This window comes from Elephas maximus, chromosome 19, assembly GCF_024166365.1.
Source record: "Elephas maximus indicus isolate mEleMax1 chromosome 19, mEleMax1 primary haplotype, whole genome shotgun sequence".
In the NCBI taxonomy this organism is placed as follows: Eukaryota; Metazoa; Chordata; class Mammalia; order Proboscidea; family Elephantidae; genus Elephas; species Elephas maximus.
Genome location: NC_064837.1, coordinates 38,546,511 through 38,569,909, shown reverse-complemented (window position 1 = coordinate 38,569,909; position 23,399 = coordinate 38,546,511). Strand labels below are relative to the sequence as shown.

Genomic DNA, 23,399 nt, shown 5'->3' with positions numbered 1-23,399 from the left:
CTATAATTTATCACCCAGCATGTCATAATCTGATTGGATTCTTTCACAAGACATGTTGATACAAATCTATATAAACTGTGCTTCCTTATAAAAACAGTAAGGGGTGAGAGAAAATGAATGTAAAGTTCAAGAACAGAAGTGATTTAGGTTAAATATAGGGGAGAACTCCTGGAGGGTGAGATGGTCAAATTCAGTCTGGTTGCCATTTAAGAAACCCATTGTTTTCTTGTTTGAATCTTCTGATTTTCCTCCCGTGGATGCGTATAATGACTGCTGCATAAAACTTTCTTTTTTTTCCCCAAATTCTATCATTGCATTAGTTTTTCTCCTCAACCCAATGGTAAGCAGCTTGCTACTGATCAAATACCGTAATAAGAATAACTTTATCAATTTGACAAACACTCCAGATTCCAAATTCCATTGCCACATTTTCACTGAGCCTTAACATTAAGCAATGTTAAGCCCTTCCTTAAAACAGCAGGCTTCTCTCTCCCTCCATCCCCTTCATCCTTCCACACCAAGTCCCCATCTTTCTAGAATCTCCTGAGTCTTGTGTGCCTGTCACCTTTAGATTGCAGCTAAGACTGCCAGACTGGAGGTATGCCAAAAAGGGAACTAACAGATCCCAGCATATGGCTGGTGTTTAATTAAATAACGCTGAGTACAGAGAAGCCTTCAACACAAAATAAATATGTGCAGACAACTTCCCAGTACCCTGGGAGGATGTGAAATAGCTAAGATCTTTCTTAATCCTGGCATTACAAAGCCCTTATCTGGAACACTGACAACCCACGAAGGTCAAAGTTGAACTGAACTCTTAGAACAGAGGTAGCTAGTAAGTGCTGCCTCCCAACCACTGGTGTTCCCAGGGAAGATGAAGAAATGAGAAAGGGGATGACCTTGATACTTTTGAGCAATACAGGGCAGTGTCTACCCTCGTTCTAGGGACTTTTGCCCTAATCAAGAGGCTGTGTTATTTGGTACTTTCCAAAAGTAGAAGCAGTCTCGAGAGACAAACCACAAGAGCGTGACTTCCTGCCTAAATCACTCTGTTCCTGTGCATAGATTCTGGGCATCTATGGAGTCATAGGAGTTCCTGGGTTGTATAAACAGTCAATGTGCTTGGCTGCTCACCAAAGTTTAGAAGTTGGTGTCTACCCAGAGGTACCTTGGAAGAAAGACCTGGTGATCTATCTCCAAAAAATCAGCCATTGAAAACCCTATGGAGCACATTTCTCCTCTGACACACATGGGGTCACCATGAGTTAGAGTCAACTCATCAGCAACTGGCTTATTTATTTATGGAGTTATAGTGCAAACTCAGGACTAACAGCCAGGATCCCTGTGTTCTACTAATCTCATTCTGCCAACCTAAAGATTTACCCAAGGCAATCTGAAACTCCTTTATCTCTATTAAAATAATAATAGTTCCTGCCCTCTACGAGTTTTTAGTACAATTAAATGGAGTGCCTGGCACTCACTAAGTGGTTTTTGAAGTTTCCACACGGTATCAGGAGAGACCCTGGATACTTTATGGCTAGTTCTTAGTTTTTTTTACTTCAAGCAAATAGTTTTGCCCTTGAACTCCATGAAGTGTTTCCTTTATGACTTGTCCCTTATCTCTCTTTACAAAGAACAGAGAGGGTTTCATTCCTATTCCTCCCAATTATCTGCTATATGCCAGCTATCAAAACCATGGGTGCTGTTTCTTCCTAATGTATTTTACCCTTTAAAAAAATACAACAAGGAGTTACCCTCTTTGCGTAGGGTTTACGTCCCCAGTAACCCTGATAAAACTTGGACTTCTGGCTTCTGTCCTAAGACCCCGACTCAGCACCATGCCACATCCAAAAGAAACATATAGATGACCCTAAAGAGGCTTGAAATAATAAGCATCCCATCACACATCCTAAACCATCCCCTGTAGACAACTTTCCCTCCTCTTTCCAAATTCCCCTGCTTGTGGCTGTTCTCCAGTCTCATATTCACTCCTGTAGCTCGCCCACGAGCAAGCCTGAGCTGTCCTGAGAAACCTGTCCTTTGAGTGACAAGCTCTCCTACTTATTTTCACCTTATCTGCCAGTAGAATGGTAGTGGCTTCCTTTTGTTAAGATCTACCAGATGCCAGATAATACATTATATATATTATCTCTAAACCTCACCAGCATTAACACTGTAACTTACTTTCCTTTCTTTAATTATGCTCATTTTTAAGTTGAGGAAACAGGCTTAGAAAGTTAAGTGATATATTTTGTCTCTCTTGATACATATGTATATATACATATATTTTTTTTCCTTTGAGAGGTTAATGGGACATGATAGCAGAAAGAAATTAAAACTCCTGATGGGCAGAAGAGTGATTTCCTGAACACATAAGTTGCTCTGAGCTCTGGGAAGGGGAGATTAATAAAAATACGTGCACAATGGAGATGGCAATTTTTAAATGTAGAAATAGTTGAATGAGGAGGGGGACAAATTTATTAGTCAACAACAACACAAAAAGGGAGCAAGAAGTAAGCAGTGCTCTGGGGGACTGAGACCCTAGCTGTAAGGACCTCAAAATTCTGCAATGAGTCAATTACTTTGTATCAGATCAGATCAGATTCGATGACTGGAGGTTGACTTCTTGATGGGAGGTATGAAAGGGAGTAATATTAATGATCTTTACAGTGACTATCCCTATGCTAAGCACTTGGCCGTTAAGTGAAAGGTTGGTGGTTTAAACACACCAGTGGATCTGTGGGAGAAAGACCTGGTGATCTGCTCCTGTAAAGATTAAAAAAAAAAAAAAAAAGGAAGAAAATTGCTGTCAAGTTGATTCTGACTCATAGTGACATTATAGGGCAGAGCAGAACTGCCCCACAGGCTTTCCAAGCCCCTAAGTCTTTACGGAAGTAGACTGCCACATTTTTCTCCCATGGAGTGACTGGTGGGTTCGAACTGCTGACTTTTCAGTTAGCAGCCGAGCTCTTAACCACTGCACCAAAACCCTATGGGGCGGTTCTACTCTGTCATGTAAAGTTGCCATGAATCGAACATCAACTTGAAGCAATCTCACAACAGAAACAACTTGTGCTGAGCTCTGTCTCAGGTGCTTTCAGTGAATTACCTCATTTACCTCACAGGTTCTATCACCAGTGCTGAGGTGTAAAAAGGTAACCCAACTTAGCCACGGTCACAGCTAGTAAGTGGAGGAAGCAGAGTTTGAAGCCAGGATCCTAGCCCTGGTTTTAAACCACTGGCTCCATAATTAGGTACCAAGCTGATGCAGGTGGTTTCTGTTTGACTGCTACCCTAACGTTGGTGGTTTGAGCCCACCGAGAACACCTCAGAAGAGAGTCCTGGGGGTCTGCTTCCATAAAGATTACAGCCAAGAAAACCATGTGGAGCAGAGCTCTAGTCCATCACACATGGGGTTGCCATGAGTCAGAGCCTACTTGGTGGTGCTGGGTTTGGTTTCAAGTTTCTGTACTCCACAGGTATTGCCTTTCCTATACTGGCTCACAGTGGAGAGTAGAACGTGAAGAGCTAGTGTGTATAAAAATAACAATAATCCCCAGTGCCTTGAAAACTAAGGATTTGCTAAGTATAGGAGATATTTGTGCTAGTCTCATTCTTGATTACACACACACTCACACACACAATTACACTATCTTCTTTTAACTCTTACCTGAATAGCAATCTCCCCTAGAAGTTGCAAGGACGACAGCAGGAAGGCACCAGTAATGAACAGCACTATACAATAGAAACTCCGACATTTTATGTGTGGAGGACTTGACCAAAGGCCACCTTGGGCTTACCTTAAACAGGTGCTTTACCACAAAGCGGGTGATGAGAAAGCAGAAGGTCAGACAGAGCTCCTCCACACTTATCCAAGCAGGACCTGTGAGCTGAGAGGACTGTAGTCACAACAGAGATCAGCTGGTCCAGAAAGTCTAGTGCTCTGTCCCCGTGTCCCTCTGCCAGCCTCACACCACTGTGCTTTTCTTCCCTGGAGGAGCAGAGCCCCCGAAACGAAGGCCAGATCCCTTTGCCCACTGGGCCCCAGGAGCACCTTGCTGCATCACCACCAAGTGGACGGAGGGCTGGGCATCGAGGGTGGCCTCGGGGGTGTACTCCTTACTGGGGTCCTTGCCTCGGCAGTCATAGAGCACGCAGGAGATGAGGAAGACCAGGAGCAAAATGACGTAGCTGGCAACTAGGATGATCAGGTTCAAGGTGACAGGGTCGATATCCAAGTAAAACTCCATCACATCTCTCAGGGTCGGGAAGGGAGTCTGGAGCAAGGCGATTTGGGCCTGCTTGGGGATTGCAGGGAGCAAAGCTTTGCTCATTGGAATAGTTACATTGGCTCTCTGGGGTAAAAATACATTAATCCCCACTGCTCCAGGAGACCTCAACGATTAAAGCTGCTCGGTTTAATAACTTAAGCTCCTGCTGTTAATCCCACAGCCACCAAAACACAGAAGCTGTCTCTCACCAATTCACCTACACAGAGAGAGAAAGAGAGAGAGTTTGCATGTGGTCGAAGCATGGTATATAAGTCAGGAGACTATATATGATTTATTGCCCAAATAGGAGATTTGGTGGGCAAAAGTAAGTGCTAATAAACACACTGGGAAGATAGTCATAAAATCGGATTATCCTAAACATACTGTGAAGTATGGCTATTCTCTCTCTCTGCATATATGTATCAAATAGTTGCCATCCAATTGGCTCTGACTCATGGTGACTCCATGTGTGTCAGAGTAGAACTGTGCTCCGTACGGTTTTCAGTTGCTGCTTTTTCAGAAGCAGATAGTCAGACCTTTCTTCTGAGGGGCTTCAGGGTGAATCTGAACCACCAACCTTTCAGTTAGCTGCTGAGCGCATTAACCATTTACACTACCCAGGGACTCCATGATGTGTGTGTGCATGTGTGTGAATGTATATACCAAAAACCCGTTGACGCTGAGTTGATTCTGACTCATAGTGACCCTACAGGACAGAGAAGAATTGTCTCATAGAGTTTCCAAGGAGTGCCTGGTGGATTTGAACTGCCGATCTTTTCATTAGCCGCTGTAGCTCTTAACCACTACGCCACCAGGGTTTCCATGTATGCATATATGTATATGTGTGTATATATATATATATATGTATGTGTATATATATATGTATGTGTATATATATGTATGTGTATATATATGTATGTGTATATATATATGTATGTGTATATATATATGTATGTGTATATATATATATACGTACACAAAACAAAAACCAAATCCGTTGCTGTCAATTCCAACTCATGATAACCCCACGTATTATAGAGTAGAATTGCTCTCCATAGGGTTTTCTTGACTATGATCTTTGCAGAAGCAAATTGCCAGACCTTTCTTCTGTGATGCTGATGGGTGGGTTCGAACTGCCAAACTTTAAGTTAGCAGCTGAATGTTTAACTGTTTGCACCACCCAGGGACCTTACCCTATATATGAGGGAGGTCTAATGCCAAGTATGAAGGAGTCCTGGTGGCATGGTGGTTAAGCACTTGGCTGCTAACTAAAAGGTTGGCAGTTCAAACCTACCAGCCACTCTGTGGGAGAACGATGTGACAGTCTGCTTCCGTAAAGATTACAGCCTTGGCAACCCTGTGGGGCAGTTCTATTCTCTCCTGAGTTGGAGTGGACTCGACGGCACTAGGTGGGTAATGCCAAGTATGGAAGGTTTCAGATGACCAGTTCGATGGGCTCTGGGACTGAGTGTTTCTTTAACAAGAGGAACACCAGCGCCTGACATTTTCACTCTTATTCATTTATTGGTTTGTTCATTCATTCATTCAAAAACACTGTTTGAGCACCTACTATGTTCCAGGCACTGAGCTAAGCTTTGGGGATATGGCAATGATAAGACAGAGAAGCGTTTTGTCTACCAGGGGAGACAGATGCGAAATAATTGTGCAAATCACTATTTAATACCAGTGGAGAAAGTTCATAAAGGGCACATAGCAGGTGAAAGGAGAGTATGCCCCCAGGGGGCTGGGGTCAGAGACACCTTCTATGAGGAAGAGACATTTAACCGTTGACCTGAAGGGTACACAGAATTTAGCTCAGTGAGGACAGGTAGGGAAGAATCTGTAGTCACAGGGAATGGCAGATGTGAAAGATCTGAACAGAAAGAAACCTGGCAATTGGAGGAACTGCAGAAAGTTTGGCGTGACTTGTTTGTTTATGCATAGAGTGTGAACGGGGGGTATAAGGTGAGAGAAGGAGGCAGGGGTCTGATGGCAAAGGGGCCATTTTAGGCCATTCTAAGGGGCTATTTTTTTTTTTTTTTTAAGGAGCTAAGACTTGATCCTATGGCAATGGGATGCCATCGAATAGCTTTAAGCAGGGGAGCGACATGACCAGATTTGCATTTTACGAAGATCACCTTGGCTACTATGTGGAGAATGGGATGAGAGGGCAAGACTGGATGCAAGAAGACAAGCAAACTGAAAGGAAGATCGAATAATAATACATACATACCTGCTTCAGTTGTACCCCGTTCTGATAGTCCTGTGCAGGGCTGGCTTCATGGGTATGCAACCTGTCTGGCTGCACAGGGCCCCAGGTTCAGAAGGAACCCCTCCTTGGTTTAATGCTCTGCTATTGCTGTTTTTAAATTCTTAGCAATTTTAGACGAAGGATTCTGCATTTTTATTTTGTACTGGGTCCCACAAGTTATGTATCTGGTCTTGGTGCTGTATATGCATTTTGATGCCCGGGGTATCAGTAGCTATTTCTCTAACAGCAATTTTGATACTGCTAGTTAGAGGTCAAAACCCCTGGAGCTCAGTTGATTTCTTAGCATTCTTAAGCTTTATTGGGCAAGCTGCTTCCAGTCTGGCTCCTTTACACCCACCTTGCAGGGGTATAAATATCACGAGGGTTCAGGGATGCTGTAGAAAGGAGTTCTTACTGGTCTGGAAGCCCTTTTCAAATATAGTATTTCATGATTCTGAGGTCCTGGCCTAATCTGTGGAATTATACTTATGAAGATTAATGGTTCTCAAACATCACAGGTTCAGGACCAGCCTCATTTAAATCAACTGGCTTTCTTATGAATACAAATTCCTGGATCAACCCCAAATCTATTATATTGGACTCTTTGTGGCTGGAGTCTGGGAATCTGTATTAATAAAAAATCTTCACGGATAATTTTAATATACAACCAGGATGGAGATTCATGGATATAGACATGTAAAGAAGGTGTGAGTAAGTATGTTACCAAGCAGGTCATGGCTGGCTGCCAGGAGATGTCAAAGGAGGCATTGAATACAGAATTCAACACCACTCGAGATTCTGAGTCCGACAGGCCCAGATAGTTCATTTTGTCAAGAGGAAGTTTGTTGTTTTTTTTCTGGTGTCAGTTCACATTTACCAAGTTCACAGGAGACTGGTGTTTAAAACAGAACACCAATTATTAAATTACAGGGAAAAATACAACTGTCATAGTTCACTTAAATTATCTCCCTGGAGGAAGATCTACAGGACAAGTCCGTTTATAATCAGAAGGCTGCTGGTGAACTTGGAATCACAGCAAGTGGAGTTGTCTGAAAAGTTATGTGCAATGCATCCAGGTCCAAACAAGGCTTTAAAAGGCAGCCTTATGTACCAGCTGGTTAGTCTAAGCTCTAGGTTCTTGACTTCTATAGTAAGCTTTTGTCTGTACAGCCCAGGCACCTACATGTAATAATATTTAGGGGGAGTTCTTCGCAAGTTTTAAATAGATGATAATAGGATTTGTTAAAGCTGCCTCTGGGGTAAGAACTACCTACATTTTAGTCCACATTAAATGAAACTATATGCGGGAACCGTATTCTATGGAGTTTTCACAGTAGTTCCAGATTTCTCTGGCAATGGTGACAATCCTGATCGCAGTGGTTGATCCGGTCTGGCATCCTCTCTTCTTGCATTGCCCCAGTTCTGCTGATCTTCTCCACGGTGGTGCAGAATGTTTTGTTCAAGGCTATTGTTTGGGGTTTAGTATCTTATTACTATCTGCAGAGAGTTTTTGTCTCTGGATCTACCCATGCTCGAAGTTCATTTCAAGTCCAGCTTTGCTTCCCTCCAGTGTGTCTGGTGAAATGCCGGCCACCTGTTTACTTAATTAACCCCAGGATGGCTGTTTTCTTCACTTGGTGGCCAACGTCTCCCATCCTTCCTGCCCTCTGTATCTTTGAGGTACTTTCCTCTTGTGCCATCTAGTGGCCCAAGAAGGGGCTGCTGAATAAAGAAAAAACTGTTAGCAGTAGGCAAACCCGGATGGCTATTACCAATGGCAACCAGGTGGTGAGGGTGACATGTTGTTGTTGTTAGGAGCCATTGAGTTGGTTGCGACTCATAGCGACTCTATGTACAACGGAACGAAACACCACTGGGTCCTTCACCATCCTCACAGTCGTTGCTAGGCTTGAGCCCGTTGTTGCAGCCACTGGGTCAGTCCATCTCCTTGAGGGTCTTCCTCTTTTTCACTGGCCCCTCTACCTTACCAAGCACGATGTCTTTCTCCAGGTACTGGTCCCTTCTGATTACCTGTCTGAAGTATGTGAGATGAAGTCTTGCCATACTAGTTTCTAAGGAGCTTGTTTATTTCTTCCAAGGCAGATTTGTTCTTTCTTCTGGGAGTCTATGGTATATTCAACATTCTTTGCCAACGCCATGATCTAAATGCGTCAGTTCTTCAGTCTTCCTTATTCATTGTCCAGCTTTCACATGCTTATGAAGCAATTTGACATAAGTAGCAACAACAGCAAGCAACATTTCAGAACATCTCCTTGAGGGATTCGATCATACTCATTCCATCATTTATTTATAAACATGCATTCTGCATTTACCAGGAAGTTTGAGTCCACCCAGAAGAGCCTCAGAAGAAGGGCCTGGCAATCTACTCCTGATAGGACACAGTCATTGAAGACCTTATGGAGCAGTTCTACTCTGAAACACATGGGGTCGCCATGAGTCAGAATGAAATTGATGGCAACTATATATATATATAAATAATAGTTTTGGCAGGGTGCTAGGTACTTTGGAGCTTGACTGTGATAAAAGGAAACTGTGCTACACGTCCAGTATTAGAGAGCATGGATGAAAAGAGGATTTATCAACCCTCTTTTAGGAATGAGGAAATTGAAGCTCAGAGAGCCAGTGTAATTCTAATGAGCTCGTTCACATTCCCTCTCTCCCTCCAGCCCTTCCATCTCTCATTTCTACTGCCTGAAATACAAATTGAATATCAACATGGAGTACCCTGTGTTACGTACTATGGGGGAATTCAAAACCTAATCCATGGGTCCTTAGTTACATACACACTTATTTGCTATTATCTGAGACCTGGAACATCATTTAATAATGTTAAGTGGGTGTCCCATGTAAGTGCATTTCCAGGCGCCTAGTGTTTATTCCTTAAAACACCAAAGCAATTTTGTATTTTGACTATTCTGGGTAGGAATCTATCTCTGCTATTACACAGTCAGGGATGGATTGCCCAGTAAGCAAGATACACGCAGGCTTGCTTGTGCTTACTTACTAATTTGTAGACATGGGGAGCCCCAATAGTTTCAGTGCAGTTATAAGTTTTAATAACTTCAGAAGTATAAATGCCACGAACCTACAAAAAGCATAATCAGAAATTTAATTATTTTATATTTGAGGACATTGAGGCTCAGGGAAGTGACTTGCTAAGGGCCAAACAGGTGGTAAATGGCAGATGCAAACCTTTAAGCCAAGTCTTTTGAGCTTTAGTCTTGTGCTTTTTTTTTTTTCACTGAAGCTATTGAGAGAGTTGGAAATGAAAGAGGGCTGGGTGCTATAGATGCTGGAAAGTGACAGAGTGGCATTAATAACAAAAACCAAATGCTAGCCGTCGATATTTTTAAGCCTGTTTCACCTTTATATTTCACCAAGAGAGCATAACCCTAGTCTCAACCCACTGCCTTTCCCGACTTCGCAGTGAAAACAGTCTACTGAGTGGTTCATCTGGGATCTCTGGAGAAATACTGACATGCTTTATCACAGAATACCCTCAAGATCTTTTTTCCTACTTGTCCTGGAGTGGAGTTCACTCAAATTCATGTCCACCCAGGACCTGAGAATGTGATCTTATTTGGAAATAGAGTTTTTGCAGATGTCATTAGTTAAGGTGAGGTGGTAGTGGATTAGGGTGGGCCCTAGGTCCAATGACTGTAAGAAGGCCACATGAAGACCCAGAGACACACAGAGGAGCTCACCATGTGAAGATGGAAGCAGAGACTGGAGCGAAGCACCTAGAAGCCAAAGAGCACCAAGGATTGCTGGCAGCCATGAGAAGCTAGGAGACAGGCACGAAATAGACTCCTCCTCAGAGGCTCCGAGAAACCCACCCTTGATTTCAGACTCCAGAACTGTGAGAGAATAAATTTCTGCTGTTTTAAGCAATCCAGTTTGTGGTATTTTGATGTAACAGTCCCAGGAAGCTAACACCCCACCTGTCTTACTGCTTAGACAAAATAGCAGTGGCCTGGGGCACACTGTGAGGGTCCGCGGTTCTTTTAAACCCCCCTCTATTCTGTTTTGGTACTCGCCTTTTCCAGCCCTGGGCTTGGTCCTGGCTCCTTCTGCTCAGGTATGATGCTGTCATGAAGAAAGCACCTGAGATTAAAGAGCATTCCTGTAGGGGAAACTGCTGTAAAATCAACACAAGACCTTCAGTTTAAAATAGCAACTGGCTGGCACCCTGATATCACCTTTTATATCTTCCCAGTAAAACTCCTCTAAAGACACGGAAAAACACAAAAGCCTACAAAAAAAATCAATGTAGCAGGAAATGATGTTTTAAGAAATTAAAGCACTGCTTCTCCCCTCTCCCCCTTCCAAGAATTCTTTGAACCCATTTTCTTCTTCATTATCATTCAGGATTTCTAAAGGCAATGACTCTCAGGAGAGAGAGAGTCTGGATGAGGTCAATTCATGGTTCTTGAGCTCCTAAGTAGACTTCTGTAAATTTATATCAAAGTTAAGAGGCTCCAGGCCAGGCTTTGTTGGGAGAGCAAAGGCCATTTTTAGAATTCTGAAATATTGACTTTATGTATCAGAAGCCCAGCCTAGAAGGGCAAAAGCACAGAGTTTATGCCACAGACCAAATTATAGAAAAGAGTAGATAAGGACTGTGGTCAGCTTTCCTACCCTTAAGGCAAAAAGAGATGAAAGGGGGATTCCAAGATGAGGCAACAAAAGGTTAGATGTTACTGTATCTCTGAGAAGGTTTTCCCCTTCCCACACACACCATCTGTTGGAGGAGAGACTACGGGATCACCCAGATGGGAACTCCAAAGCAGGAAGGCCTAAGGTTTGATTTCCATAGTATATCCCTGGGAGATTGTCAGGTACTTGAAGAAGATCCATGACATCCAAGAAGATACAGGACAAGAACAATGTCTGAGAAAAGTGGCTAAATGGATAAACCAGGGCTGCTTTACAATTAAAGGCACACAGAGACAGTGCAGGGAAAACAGCCAAGCATTTCCAAGACTTATAGATGGGATTGAAATTGAAGTGTTCAGAGATGTCCAGTTGGTACATGTTTATGTGTGCTGCATATATATTCATACATAAAACAAAGCACATGGGGCACAGTTATGGATACTTCCTAGGCATAACCAAACACTTAGTGGGATTGGATTACTGGGTTTGAGGGCTTAGGCCCATATTCCTGGAGGAAACTCAGTCAATTGGCATAACATCGTTCATAAAGATAATATTCTGCATGCTAGTTTGCTGAGTAGCATCTGGGGTCTTAAAAACTTGTAAGCAGGCATCTAAGATACAACTTTTGGTCTCTATGCATCTGGAGCAAAAGAGAAAGAAGGAAATCAAAGACTCAAGGAAGAAACTAGCATACAGGACTAACAGTCTACACGAACCACAGCCTCACCTGTCTTGAGACCAGAAGAACTAGATGGTGCCCGGCTACCACTACCAACCATTCCGACCAGGGACACAATAGATGGTCCCAGATAGAATGGGAAAAAAATGTAGAAAACTCATATTCCTAAAAAAAAAGCCACACTTACTGGACTAGAACAGACTAAAGGAATCCCTGACGCTATCACCCTGGGATACCCTTTAAACTTGGAACTCAAACCACTCCTGGAGGTCACCTATCAGCCAAAAGACAGAGTGGCTCATAAAATAATATCACCTAAGAGGACTATGATCCTCTAAACAATCATCTAAATGAGACCTAATGGTCAACATTTACCCCAGAACAAAGATGAGAAGGTAAATGGGGACAGAGAAGCTAGATTAACGGAATCAAAACAAATAGAATGGAAATAATGAGAAAGCTAACACATTGTGAAAAGTGTAACTGATGTCACTGAATAATATGTATAGAAATTGTTAAATAAGAACCTAATTTGCTATGTAAATTTTCCCCCAAATCATAGTAAAATATTAAAAAACAAAAACAAACAAACAAGAAGACCCTATAAGCACAGTTCTACTCTAACACACATGAGGTCACCATAATTCCGAGTCGACTTATTGGCAAATGGCAGTTGGTCCTCATGAAACTTTTATTCTAATGGCAGTTCTGACAACAAACAAATATAAAACAAACAAAGAGATGTCCAATTAGTTCTACAAGGGCAGAGAGTGAGCAGATTTGACAATGGTGGGATTGGAAACTTAAGACACGAGCAATGATGTAGCTGGTACAGAGTCTGATGCCCAAGACCAGACGGAATAAGCCACTCTTAGTGGAGGACATTGAGGACAAAGGATAAATATGCAGACAACATGCTCCTTCCCCAATGCCTGGACAATACCTAAGATCCTGGAAACTTAGATGATTCCCAGAAAGGTGGCAGGAAGAAGGGCAAAGGAGGCATCCAGAATTTGAATAAATATTTACTTCCCCAAAGATGAAGCTTTAAATAGGAAGTAGTTGTGTTACTTTATACCGGCCAAAATGAATTTTTGCCACTGGCAAAAAAGACTTTTAAATTTATCTTAGTTATAGAGAAATGAAGAAAAGAAGACTTGATACATCTGTGCTTGGGGCCTGTAAATTATACACTTGTTACAATAAGACTGAAAGGCAACCTAATACTAGAATCTGAGAAGACTCTATAAGGTAGATGGAGAGAGACTGAGAAGTACCTAAACAGGCTTCACTTCAGGGTATAACCAGGCCTTGAATTATGAAATAGTGAATGTTCAAGATGAGCTGGACATTTCTCTAATCAACCCCACCCTCTGCCCCTGTATCAGAGACCCAGGTTTCATACAACTTCATTGCTATCCTCTGACAATAAGTCACTATCACTGCCCCATCCTCAGCTTCTTTAAGCCAATAGAAATAAGTGGAGAGGGAGGAGGGACAGGTGGTAGTGGATCCTTACGTCATAGGAAGTTATTCTCCACAAGTAAAAGACAAAGGGAGCACAAAGACAGGAAGAACCTTGAAAGTAGCCTTGATTGACAGTTATGGATCTGGTTGTACTCCATTTGTTCAGATATCAGAAACCAAGCACAGTAAACAGGAGAAAATTCCATCTCAATGATGAAGCTATACCAGATGAATACCTAGTTAAAACTTGGACTGTAAATATTGAGAACAGTGGAGATAGATCAAAACTACTTTATAGTTGTGGTAGGATGGGGCCAGCAGCAATACACATCTGTTTATTGACAAAAGTACAGTTTGGACAGATCTTGCCTTGTTGGAGAGGAAAAAAAAAAAAATCCTTAAAAAATGCTACAGAGCAAAGAAAAGAGGAGTCATTCTGAAGACTCAGAGGAAAGAGCTTATCTCTAAAAATACCCATTGTAATATCTAAAAAAAGGTCCAAAAGCCATTGTCATCTTTCATGAAATGTAAGAGAACTTAGTTTGAAGAGAGAGAAAAATAAAGCCACAGGGAAATGGAATAATGAGCAGAACGATGCTAAATTCTTCATCTTAAATAAGAAAAACTCAAAAGATAGCACTCTGTCTTAACTTCAGCAATTAGAGAGAAGCCAATTTTGTAGGTTGCTTTGGAAAGTATTGAAGAGAACCATTGTTTTAGGGATAACAAATTTTATTACTTCTCTGCCTTCCTTTCTTTGGCTCTCTTTGCCTTTCCTGGTTAGTAATGTTTCACACCCATGGTGACATTCTGTAGTTCCTTACTGGAATATCGTACCATCTGGAGGCATTCTGCTTCCCTTTAGGCTTTGGGTTTTTTACAACCTGTGATTAGGGTGTAGATGGTTAAGGACGACTCCTCTATCTTTATGTAGTTTTGTTTGTGAGATTTATGCAATTTTAGTGCTCATTTATTTTGATGGATAGATGGAACTTGGGAGGACATCCATGGGTTTAAGATGTATGTTCCTCTCCAAGATACAGCGAGTGCTTAGTTGCAACTGAAACTTTGACAGTGCTAAGTCAGGATGCCAAAAGCAACCTCGAGGGAGATACGAGCACCATATGGGACTACAGCTCATCCTGGTGGCTCTCCATCCAAACTATATCAAGAATCCAACCTTTCTTACTGCTTCCACCTTGCATCACTGCCTGACTACTGCAGTGGGTCTCTGTTATGAGTTGAATTGTATACGAGTTGAATTGTATCCCTCCAAAATACGTGTTGTAAATCCTAACCACTAGACCTGTAGTTATAATCCCATTTGGGAATGGGCTTTCTTTGTTGTATTAAGCCAATCATCTTTGAGATATAAAAAGAGCAGATTAGGCCTAGAGAAGCACGATGACTTGTGGGAGAGAGATGCCAAGCCACAGGAAGATTGCCCAGGAGCAGAAGCTCAAAAAAGACAAAAGACCTTCCTCTAGAGCCAGCAGACAGAAAAAAAGCCTTCCCCTAAAGCTGGTGCCCTGAATTTGGACTTCTAGCCTCCTAAACTGTGAGAAAATAAATTTTTGTTAAAGCCACCCATCTGTGGTATTTCTGTTATAGCATCATTGTGTAACTAAGACAGTCTCCCAGCTTCAGCTCCTCCTCCACACCCAGGTGTATTCTCAGCACAATCACCAGAGGGAGCCTTCTAAAACACACCAGACCATGTCATCCCTTTGTTGAGAATAGTCTAACGATTTCCTATTTCATGCCGGTAGAATCCACTGTCTTACAGTGGGCAGTGACAGGCAATAATTCACTGCACTAGCTGGCCTAACCTGCCTCTATATCCTCATTTCCAAGCACTTTCTCCCTCACCTGTTCTATTCTAGCCATACTGGCCTCCTTGGTGTTCCCTGAGCCTGCCAAGCCACTCGCAGTTTAGGATCTTAGCACTTAGTACTCTCGCTGCTTAGAATATTCTTCCTCCAATTATCTGCATAACTTGCTCCCTGGCTTCCTTCAGGACACTGTTCAAATGTGATTTTATGAGAGACCCTTTCATGACTAAAATAGTAATCCTTCTAGCCAAGGTACTCCCTTGCTCCCTTATTCTTCTTTGCTATTATCCATGTCGCTCCTGTCTCCGTCTGGCATACTAAGTGTTGTTCTTGTTAGCTGCTGCGGAATTGGCCCCTGACCCATGGCAATGCCTCGCACAGTGGGATTGGACCATTGTGATCCCTGGAGTTTTTATCAGCTGATTTTTCAGAAGTCAGTTGCCAGGTCTTTCTTCCTAGTCTGTCTGAGTCTGGAAGCTCTGGTGAAACCCATTCAGTATCATGGCAACATGTAAGCCTCCATTGCCAGACAGGTGCTGACTGCTCTTGCAGACTGTTGACTGGGAATGGAACCCAGGCCTCCAGGATAGATAGTAAGAATTCTACCACGGAACCACCACTGCCCCCATACTGTAGGTGTAGTCATTTCTTTTGTTAACTGTATGACTCCTCCCACTAAAACGTAAGCTCCATGAGGGCAGGGATTTTGTTTTATTCACTGCTATATCCCTGCACACTGCACAGAGCATTGTAGTCATTGGATGAAGGTTCGGGGAAAGCATGAATGGATGAACCATTTGCAAACACATAACTTGCCTTTCTTGATGAAGTCTCAAAATTTTTATTATGAGATAATTGTGATAAAAAGCGGTCTCCTTGACAGGGGATTAGAGAAGATATTATAATGAGGAAAAAGGGCCTAGCCTAATAATTTGGAGAGCTTCAGCTGGGTTTTCAAAGGCTTTGGTTTACTTACCTGAAGCCCAATATGCAACATAAGCAGATTAAAATCTTCTGTGGATCTACTGGTTCCAGATAGTTCATTATTACTAAAAGAGAAAGGTATTTTATTACTAGTAGCAATTGTATACAGCTAGATGGACTTGGAATCTTACTGTAAGTACTATTATCATACCCATTTCACAGATGAAATGAAGCTTAGAGATTCCAAAAGATGGAAGAAACCTGGATCCCAGAATCCCTGCCTGGAGAACTGCCTGTTCAGCAGGAACACCTCCTTCACCTCCTTGGGACTGTTACATGAGCAAAAAAAACATATTGAATGAGTCTATTTGTTACTGCAGCCTAGCTTACCTAACAGATACCAAAACCAAACCAGACCCAGTGCCATCGAGGTGATTCCGACTCATAGTGACCCTATAGGACAGAGTAGAACTGCCCTATAGGGTTTCCAAGGAGCGCCTGGTGGATTCGAACAGCTGACTCTTTGGTTAGCAGCCATAGCACTTAACCGCTATGCCACCAGGGTTTCCACCTAACAAATAAATACACTCTAGTAATTGCCAAAACATCTGTCAATGGCGGGGGGAGGGGGTCGTCAGGGTACTGTTAGCCATCCTGGTATCAAATTAAACATTTATTGTGGAATAAAAAGGTAAATTTCAAGTAATTGTCATTCACCAGTTAGCAGCCACCCTTTCATATATGGAGCCCTGGTGGTGCAGTGGTTAAGAGCTCGGCTGCTAACCAAAAGGTTGGCAGTTCACATCTACTAGCCACTCCTTGAAAACCCTATGAGGCAGTTCTGCTATGTTCTATAGGGTCACTATGGGTTGGAATCAACTTGACAGTTGGTGGGTTATTTCATATATGGTAGAGTGATACTTACAGTGGATTCAATCAATTTTGGTCTGCTATCCACTGTGCCACAGAACTTTTTAAATAAAATGAAACAAACTGGAGAATAGTAATATCTTTAGAGTTGTAAGGAATAGACACTATGCATTCCTCACTAAACTGAAAATTCCTTGACACAGGTGCACCAGATCCTAAGCCTTCTGAATTCAAATGGTCCATAACACAACTAATACTTTGTAGAACAAGTTAGAGTTTATAACATACCATACGAAGTCACCTGTTGCTCCCTTAGTCAGTGGTCCAAACACTCAGACTTCTGAAAATATCTGGAGGGTTGATGTAACTCATGAAAGATACCTGGATGAATGACAAAATTGCACATTTCTGTCAGGATGACAGGATGGAAGGAAGCACCGTTATGACTGTTACTGAATCCTAGAAGGTGGGTCATTGTCTGATGTGCTCAGACTTGGCCAATTATCTGGACACCTGTTCTCTGAGAAAGAGAAAGTAACTTTATTGCAATGTGCAGAGCAAGGAGCCCAGAGAAAATTCCTCAGATCAGTCTCTCTGAGCTATGGGGAAGCAGGGCTTATATGTGATTTGAGCAGCAAGATGGCGGCCATGCAGGTGTGCCGGGAAGGTAAATTCTAGAAGGTGGCCAGGAAATAGGAGGTGACGTGGTTCTTGTCAGACCTCTTGCTTCAAATAGGGTCCGGATGATGATTTTCCTTCTGATTCATTCCCCCTGTTGCTGTGTCCGCTGTTGAGGTCAATTAGCAATCACAGCTGGCCCTTCTGTGCATGGGGGGTGGGCCAAATCTGGCTTGGGCTGGTTTAAGGACTAATGGAAATTTACTGTCATTTGTAGGGTCAGGTTACATGACCATTTAAAGGTCTCTCTACCCCTTTCTCTTTCTCTCATTTTTTTCCCTTCTTTCACTCACTTGGCAAGTCTTGTTTGAGAACCAATTCGATGCTAAGAACAGCACGCCATTAAGCATTTCTAGACGTTTCACCCATGAAATCTTGTAGCTCTGCCGGACTCAGAGGAGCAGCCCTGTTTTCTGAGTCCATGCCCATGATCCCAGGCTTGGAAGGGACTTGAGGAGGAGAATTCCCATTCCCTTTCCTATTCTGTCTCTCTGCTTCCTTCCTTATTTTTATTTAACAATTATTTATTGAGTATCAGGCACACAGCCAAACTCTGGGTTGGCCTTATTTTTCTTTCCCCTGTATAGGCAGCTGCAGTCTTCCTCTCTGACAGTAGAGGGCAGCAGGCGCCCACAACCCTGTGTAAGCCTAAGGTTTGTGGTCCGGTTTTCCTTCCCATGAGGAGCAGGAAATGGACAAGTGGTTTTTGGATGATAATGGAGTTTTCTCATTTTCCACTTCTTTATATCACCAGTGGCATTCTTTTGGCAACAATAAAAAAAAAACAACTATTTTTTCCCCCATATGACCACTTGCCGTTTGCACCTATCCCTCGCTTCTCCACTCTCTATACTCTCAATTTCCTTCTCCGTTCCCAGAACTGTTTTTCCCATACAATGCACTCGCTGGAGTTTCTGTGGGAAATGTCAAAATCTGCAGATGGTAACAAGCTTCAGGGGCCATCTCTCAGCTCAACTGACTCCCCTTTACACTCATCTTATTGGAAGCCTGAAAAAAAGATTACTTAGGAGAAAATATGCCCCGGATCCCATAACCCTACCAAACCAAATCCATTGCCATCGAGTTGATTCCGATTCATAGTGACCCTATAGGACAGAGTAGAATGGCCCCATAGGGTTTCCAAGGAGCGGCAGGTGGATTTGAATTGCCGATCTTTTGGTTAGCAGCCTACCTTTTAACCACTGTGCCACCATAATGCATCCAAAAAAGTGTTTTTGGATAATTAGTTGTTTGGCAGATTTCTAGTTTAACGTCTGTAAGTTGAAAATCAAGTATCGCCTGACCCAACGACTGGAGTGTGCTGACATTCGCTGATACTCCTTCCAATGTTACCGGGAGCGCTGGCATCAGCTGGGGAAGAAAACACACCCATCGGAACGCCTAAGAGGCCAATCTTGGTCTGAGGCTCTTGACGCCACTCTTTTCTTCCTTTGGTTTCACTAATGACTGACTAGGGTTTGACCAAATACTATTCCCTGTTTATAATTACGACTTAATTGTTTTTCTCTACCGGGGGCCATACAAGCTACTGTTTTGGAAAACTTTGGCAGCGACAGTGGAAATGGACATTAATAGTAAGGTATATTGAAAAGGGAGGGTCTTAGAGTGAGCCCTGAGGGCACAGTGTTTGAGAGCTACGGTGAGCTATGGCTGCTCTCCAAAGGGTCGGCAGTTCGAATCCACCAGCCACTTCTTGGAAACCCTACAGGGCAGTTCTACTCTGTCCTGTAGGGTTGCTATGACTCAAGGGAAATGGGTTTGATTTTTTTTTTTTTTTTTTTGGTTTTTAGAGTGAGAAGAACTATTGTTCAGCCTCAGCTCTGCCACTTGTCAAAAACCGAAATGGGCAGAGAAACAACAAAAGTTAGTGTAACAATATATTTATTGTGAGTAGATACAATTCAAATTGGGAAACATCTAAATTGAAAGTATTTGGAAAGGAACTATGAAGAGGGGACAGGGAAATTGGGTTATACAGGTCACTGTTACATTAATTTAACGTCTCAGCACGAGCAGAGTTTCAGGGCCAGTCAGATACAGAGTCACTAAGGACACACCATATACCTTAAAACAGCCTCTAGCCAGACCCTGGAGTTCCTGCTTTTCAAAGCTGGCTGCACATCGATAATCTTCCAAAAGAGCCCAATGCCTAAGGCAAAATGATCTCGCGAAACTGCTTACTAGGCTTATTAGGCTATCCTTTGGCTTGTAGGTGACTTTAGGAAAAATGGTTCCTTAAAGGCTCAAGGTTCAAAAGGACACCTAAGGGCAGACGGTCTGAGTCGGTTACCCCGATTCCATACACTGAGATATCTGGATTCCAGGAGAATCAAAACAATTTTGTCACACTTAAACTGTCCTGCTTGTTGTTGGATGCTGTGGAGACCAACTTAAACAGTTCTACCTTTAGCCAATTTACCTATCTCAGTTTACCTATCTTTAAAATGGGGCGATCATTCACGACCCAGGGGAAGAGTTATAATCAGGATTAAACGAATGCTTACTCTAATCTGTTATGCAAATGTAAGGTATCACAATCATAATTGTAATAACTAGATGTGTTACTCTTGCGGTTGGGATGTCTTTGAAATGAATATTTTCAATAGTTCCTTCCCAGATGCTTCAGGTTTCCTGGGAGAAGTGTATTTAACTTGTCAAGGAAGTTCCAGAGCTGTGGAGTATTTCACAAATTGGCTTTCTGTGTTAGGTAAGAAAATCACATAAGGCGTAAAACGGTGGTGGTGGTGATGGAAGAGTGTCTTAGTCATCTAGTGCTGCTATAACAAATACCACAAGTGGGTGGCTTTAACAAGCAGAAATTTATTTTCTTACAATTGAGGAGGCTAGAAGTCTGAATTCAGGGTGCTGGCTCTGGGGGAAGCCTTTCTCTCTTTGTCGGCTCTGGGAGAACGTTCTTGTCTCTTCAGCTTCTGCTCCTTGGTTCCTTGGTGATCTTAATGTGACCTGGCCTTAATCTTCCCCCATCTCTGCTTCCTTCTTTGTGCCTAATCAGCTTGGTTTATACCTCAAAGGTAATTGACTTAAAACATACCCTACGGCGATAAGGCCTCATTAACGTAAAAAAGAAAACGCTATTCCCTAATGGGTTTATATCCACGAGTAAACCAAAACCAAACCCTTTGCCACCAAGTTGATTCTGACTCCTAGGGACCCTTTAGGACAGAGTAGAACTGCCTGTGTGGTTTCCAAGGCTGTCAGTTTTACAGAAGCAGACTGCCATATCTTTCTCCCACAGAGGGGCTGGTGGGTATGAGGTGACCTTTTAGTTAGCAGCCGAGTTCTCAAGCACTGTGCCACCAGGGCTCCAACCAAGTATAAACCAAACCAAACTCAATGCCATCGAGTTGATTCTGACTCATAGCAACCCTACAGGACAGAGTCGAACTGCCCTGTATAGTTTCCTGGTGAGTTCGAACTGCCGACCTCTTGGTTAGCAGCTGTAGCTCTTAACCACTACACCACCAGGGTTTCCCAACCAAGTATAGGGGTTAGGAATTACAACACATATTTTTGGCAGATACAATTCAGTCCGTAACAGGGAGCTTGCAAGATCGGACTGTGATTTTGCCGTATTTACGTGTGTTAATTACAACCTTTGAATAGGCTTTTTTTTTTTTTTTTTTTTTTGCTAAGAACATGTGAAGAAAAGAAAGGAAGAAACTGTTTGGGCCGATTATCTCTAGCTGCTATGGAAAATTCAGAGACCAAAGCTGCCACAGCCAGAAAGGACATTTTTCTCCTGCTGGGAATTTTGAAGGTCTATTCAGAGCCATTAACCCCTGTGAACATGGTTTAAGCATCACGCATTTTATATTAAGCCAACATATGATGGGCCATATTTCCTAGAAGTCTGAGAATGTCAGACGACAGTGGAACTAAGGTCACCTAGTGCGATCTGCTAATTTTATAAACAGAGGCCCAGTGTCACTCAGCCCATTGGATTTTGTTTTTCTTCATTTATGGCTCTTTCTTCCCCACTACTCTGTTGTCAACCTAAGTAACCTGTCAGGGAAATTGTATTTTCTTTCTTAGGTTTGTATGAAGATGAAAACCCAGTGCGTAGGCAATTATGATCAGAAATATGTACGTATAAAACCCAAAACACAGTTACCTTCAAGTCGATTCTGACTCATGGTGACCCCCTGTGTGCAGAGTAGAACTGTGCTCCATAGGGTTTTCAAAACTGTGACCTTTTGGAAGCAGATTGCCAGGCCTTTCTTCTAAGCTATTTCTGGGTATAGTCAAGTGCTTAGCCCTTTGCACCACCCAAACCTGTTGCCACTGAATTGATTCCAACTCATAGTGACCCTATAGGACAGAGTAGAACTGCCTCATAGGGCTTCCAAGGCTGAAATCTTTAACAGAAACAGACTGCCATATCGTTCTCCCTTGGAGCAGCTGGAGGATTCGAACTTCCAACCTTTCCGTTAGCAGTGAAGCACTTTAACTATTGTACCACTAGGGGTTCTCTTTCCCCCTTCCTTGGAGAAGATGCCTTCTGTCACCTCTTACCAAGAGGGAATGCCCACTGAGCAGGAATATTCTCTTCTAAACTATTCTATGGTTAAAAAAAAAAATATGCCAGTCCCAAATAGATCACTGGATGTGGGAACAATCCAACAGAGGTTTGAAATCCTAGTCTTTAACTAACTTCATGTATGTGTTCCTGCTGGTCTCTGGCCGAGGTGCCTTTTCCTTTCTTCTGCCCCTGAAAACTTGCCAACAGTCAGACTGCTAAATTGTCCCTTTCTCTTTTCAGGCTTCCCTTCTCTGTATCCCGGGAAATTCTGCATCCCAGGATTAGTGCACTATTATCCCTTGTTATGTCTGGACTATAAATCCCTTAAAAGCCCTAGTGAATTATCTCTGTTGTTATCCCCAGTGCCTAGCCCAAAGTAAGGCATGTAATAATTGCCTGACAAATGCTTGTTGCATGTAGAACACAGAAATCAATACAATTATTCACATTGTTTACTTGCTAGCATATCATCACAGGTGGGTGGGATTACTCAGGGAAATCTTAAGCTTAATTGTTTTTGCTTTTTCTGCTAAGGAAGAAAATGCATTTTGCATGTAAAGAAATGTAGCTAAAGAGCAAGGTGATATAGGAGGAAAAAAAATGGACCAAGAGTCAGGGCATCTGGATAGAATTTTAGCTCTGCCATGATGTCCTGCGTGACCTTGGGCAAGTCACTTAACCTCTCTGGGCATTAGTGACCTCATTTGTAGCTTGAGGGGATCCTTCCAGATGTTTGCTCTAGATCTTTCCGGCACTAACCATGTAAAATTGTATGAAGAACTCACAGACACTGAGGTTTGTTCTGAGGGAAAAAAAGGAGGCGTTGGACCGACTATGCTTTCCAGGTTTCGTCTGGCTGTGCTGCAGAAGAGATGTCTGTACACTATGTTAAAAGGCAGAATCTGGTATATATAAAACAGAGCTGGTTGGTTTTGAAAATAATCAGTTGAATTTCGCCCAACAAATTATAACTAGTTTGCTGTTAAAATATTTTATGCAATATTTAAACCCTCCTTTTTTCTCCTAAATATTGGCTATGTGGACACAGCCCAGTTCTAGCAGATGAGTCTTCCGTTGCATACGAAGTTGAAGTTCGTAGAGCTATTGAACCGCCTGAGGCTCTGTTTCAGCTGTAACTCGTGAAAGACACTAAGAACACCCTCTGGGGATGAGGTGTTTAACTGAC

General features: G+C 42.5%; 1 protein-coding gene across 1 annotated transcript; it reads right to left on the bottom strand.

Moving 5' to 3' along the window:
* Positions 1-3,968: 3,968 nt before the first annotated feature.
* On the bottom strand, positions 3,969-4,250 carry SMIM36 (small integral membrane protein 36). Its single transcript, XM_049861341.1, has one exon. It carries the CDS (start codon positions 4,248-4,250, stop codon positions 3,969-3,971), a length of 282 nt encoding a protein of 93 aa, XP_049717298.1.
* Positions 4,251-23,399: the final 19,149 nt, after the last annotated feature.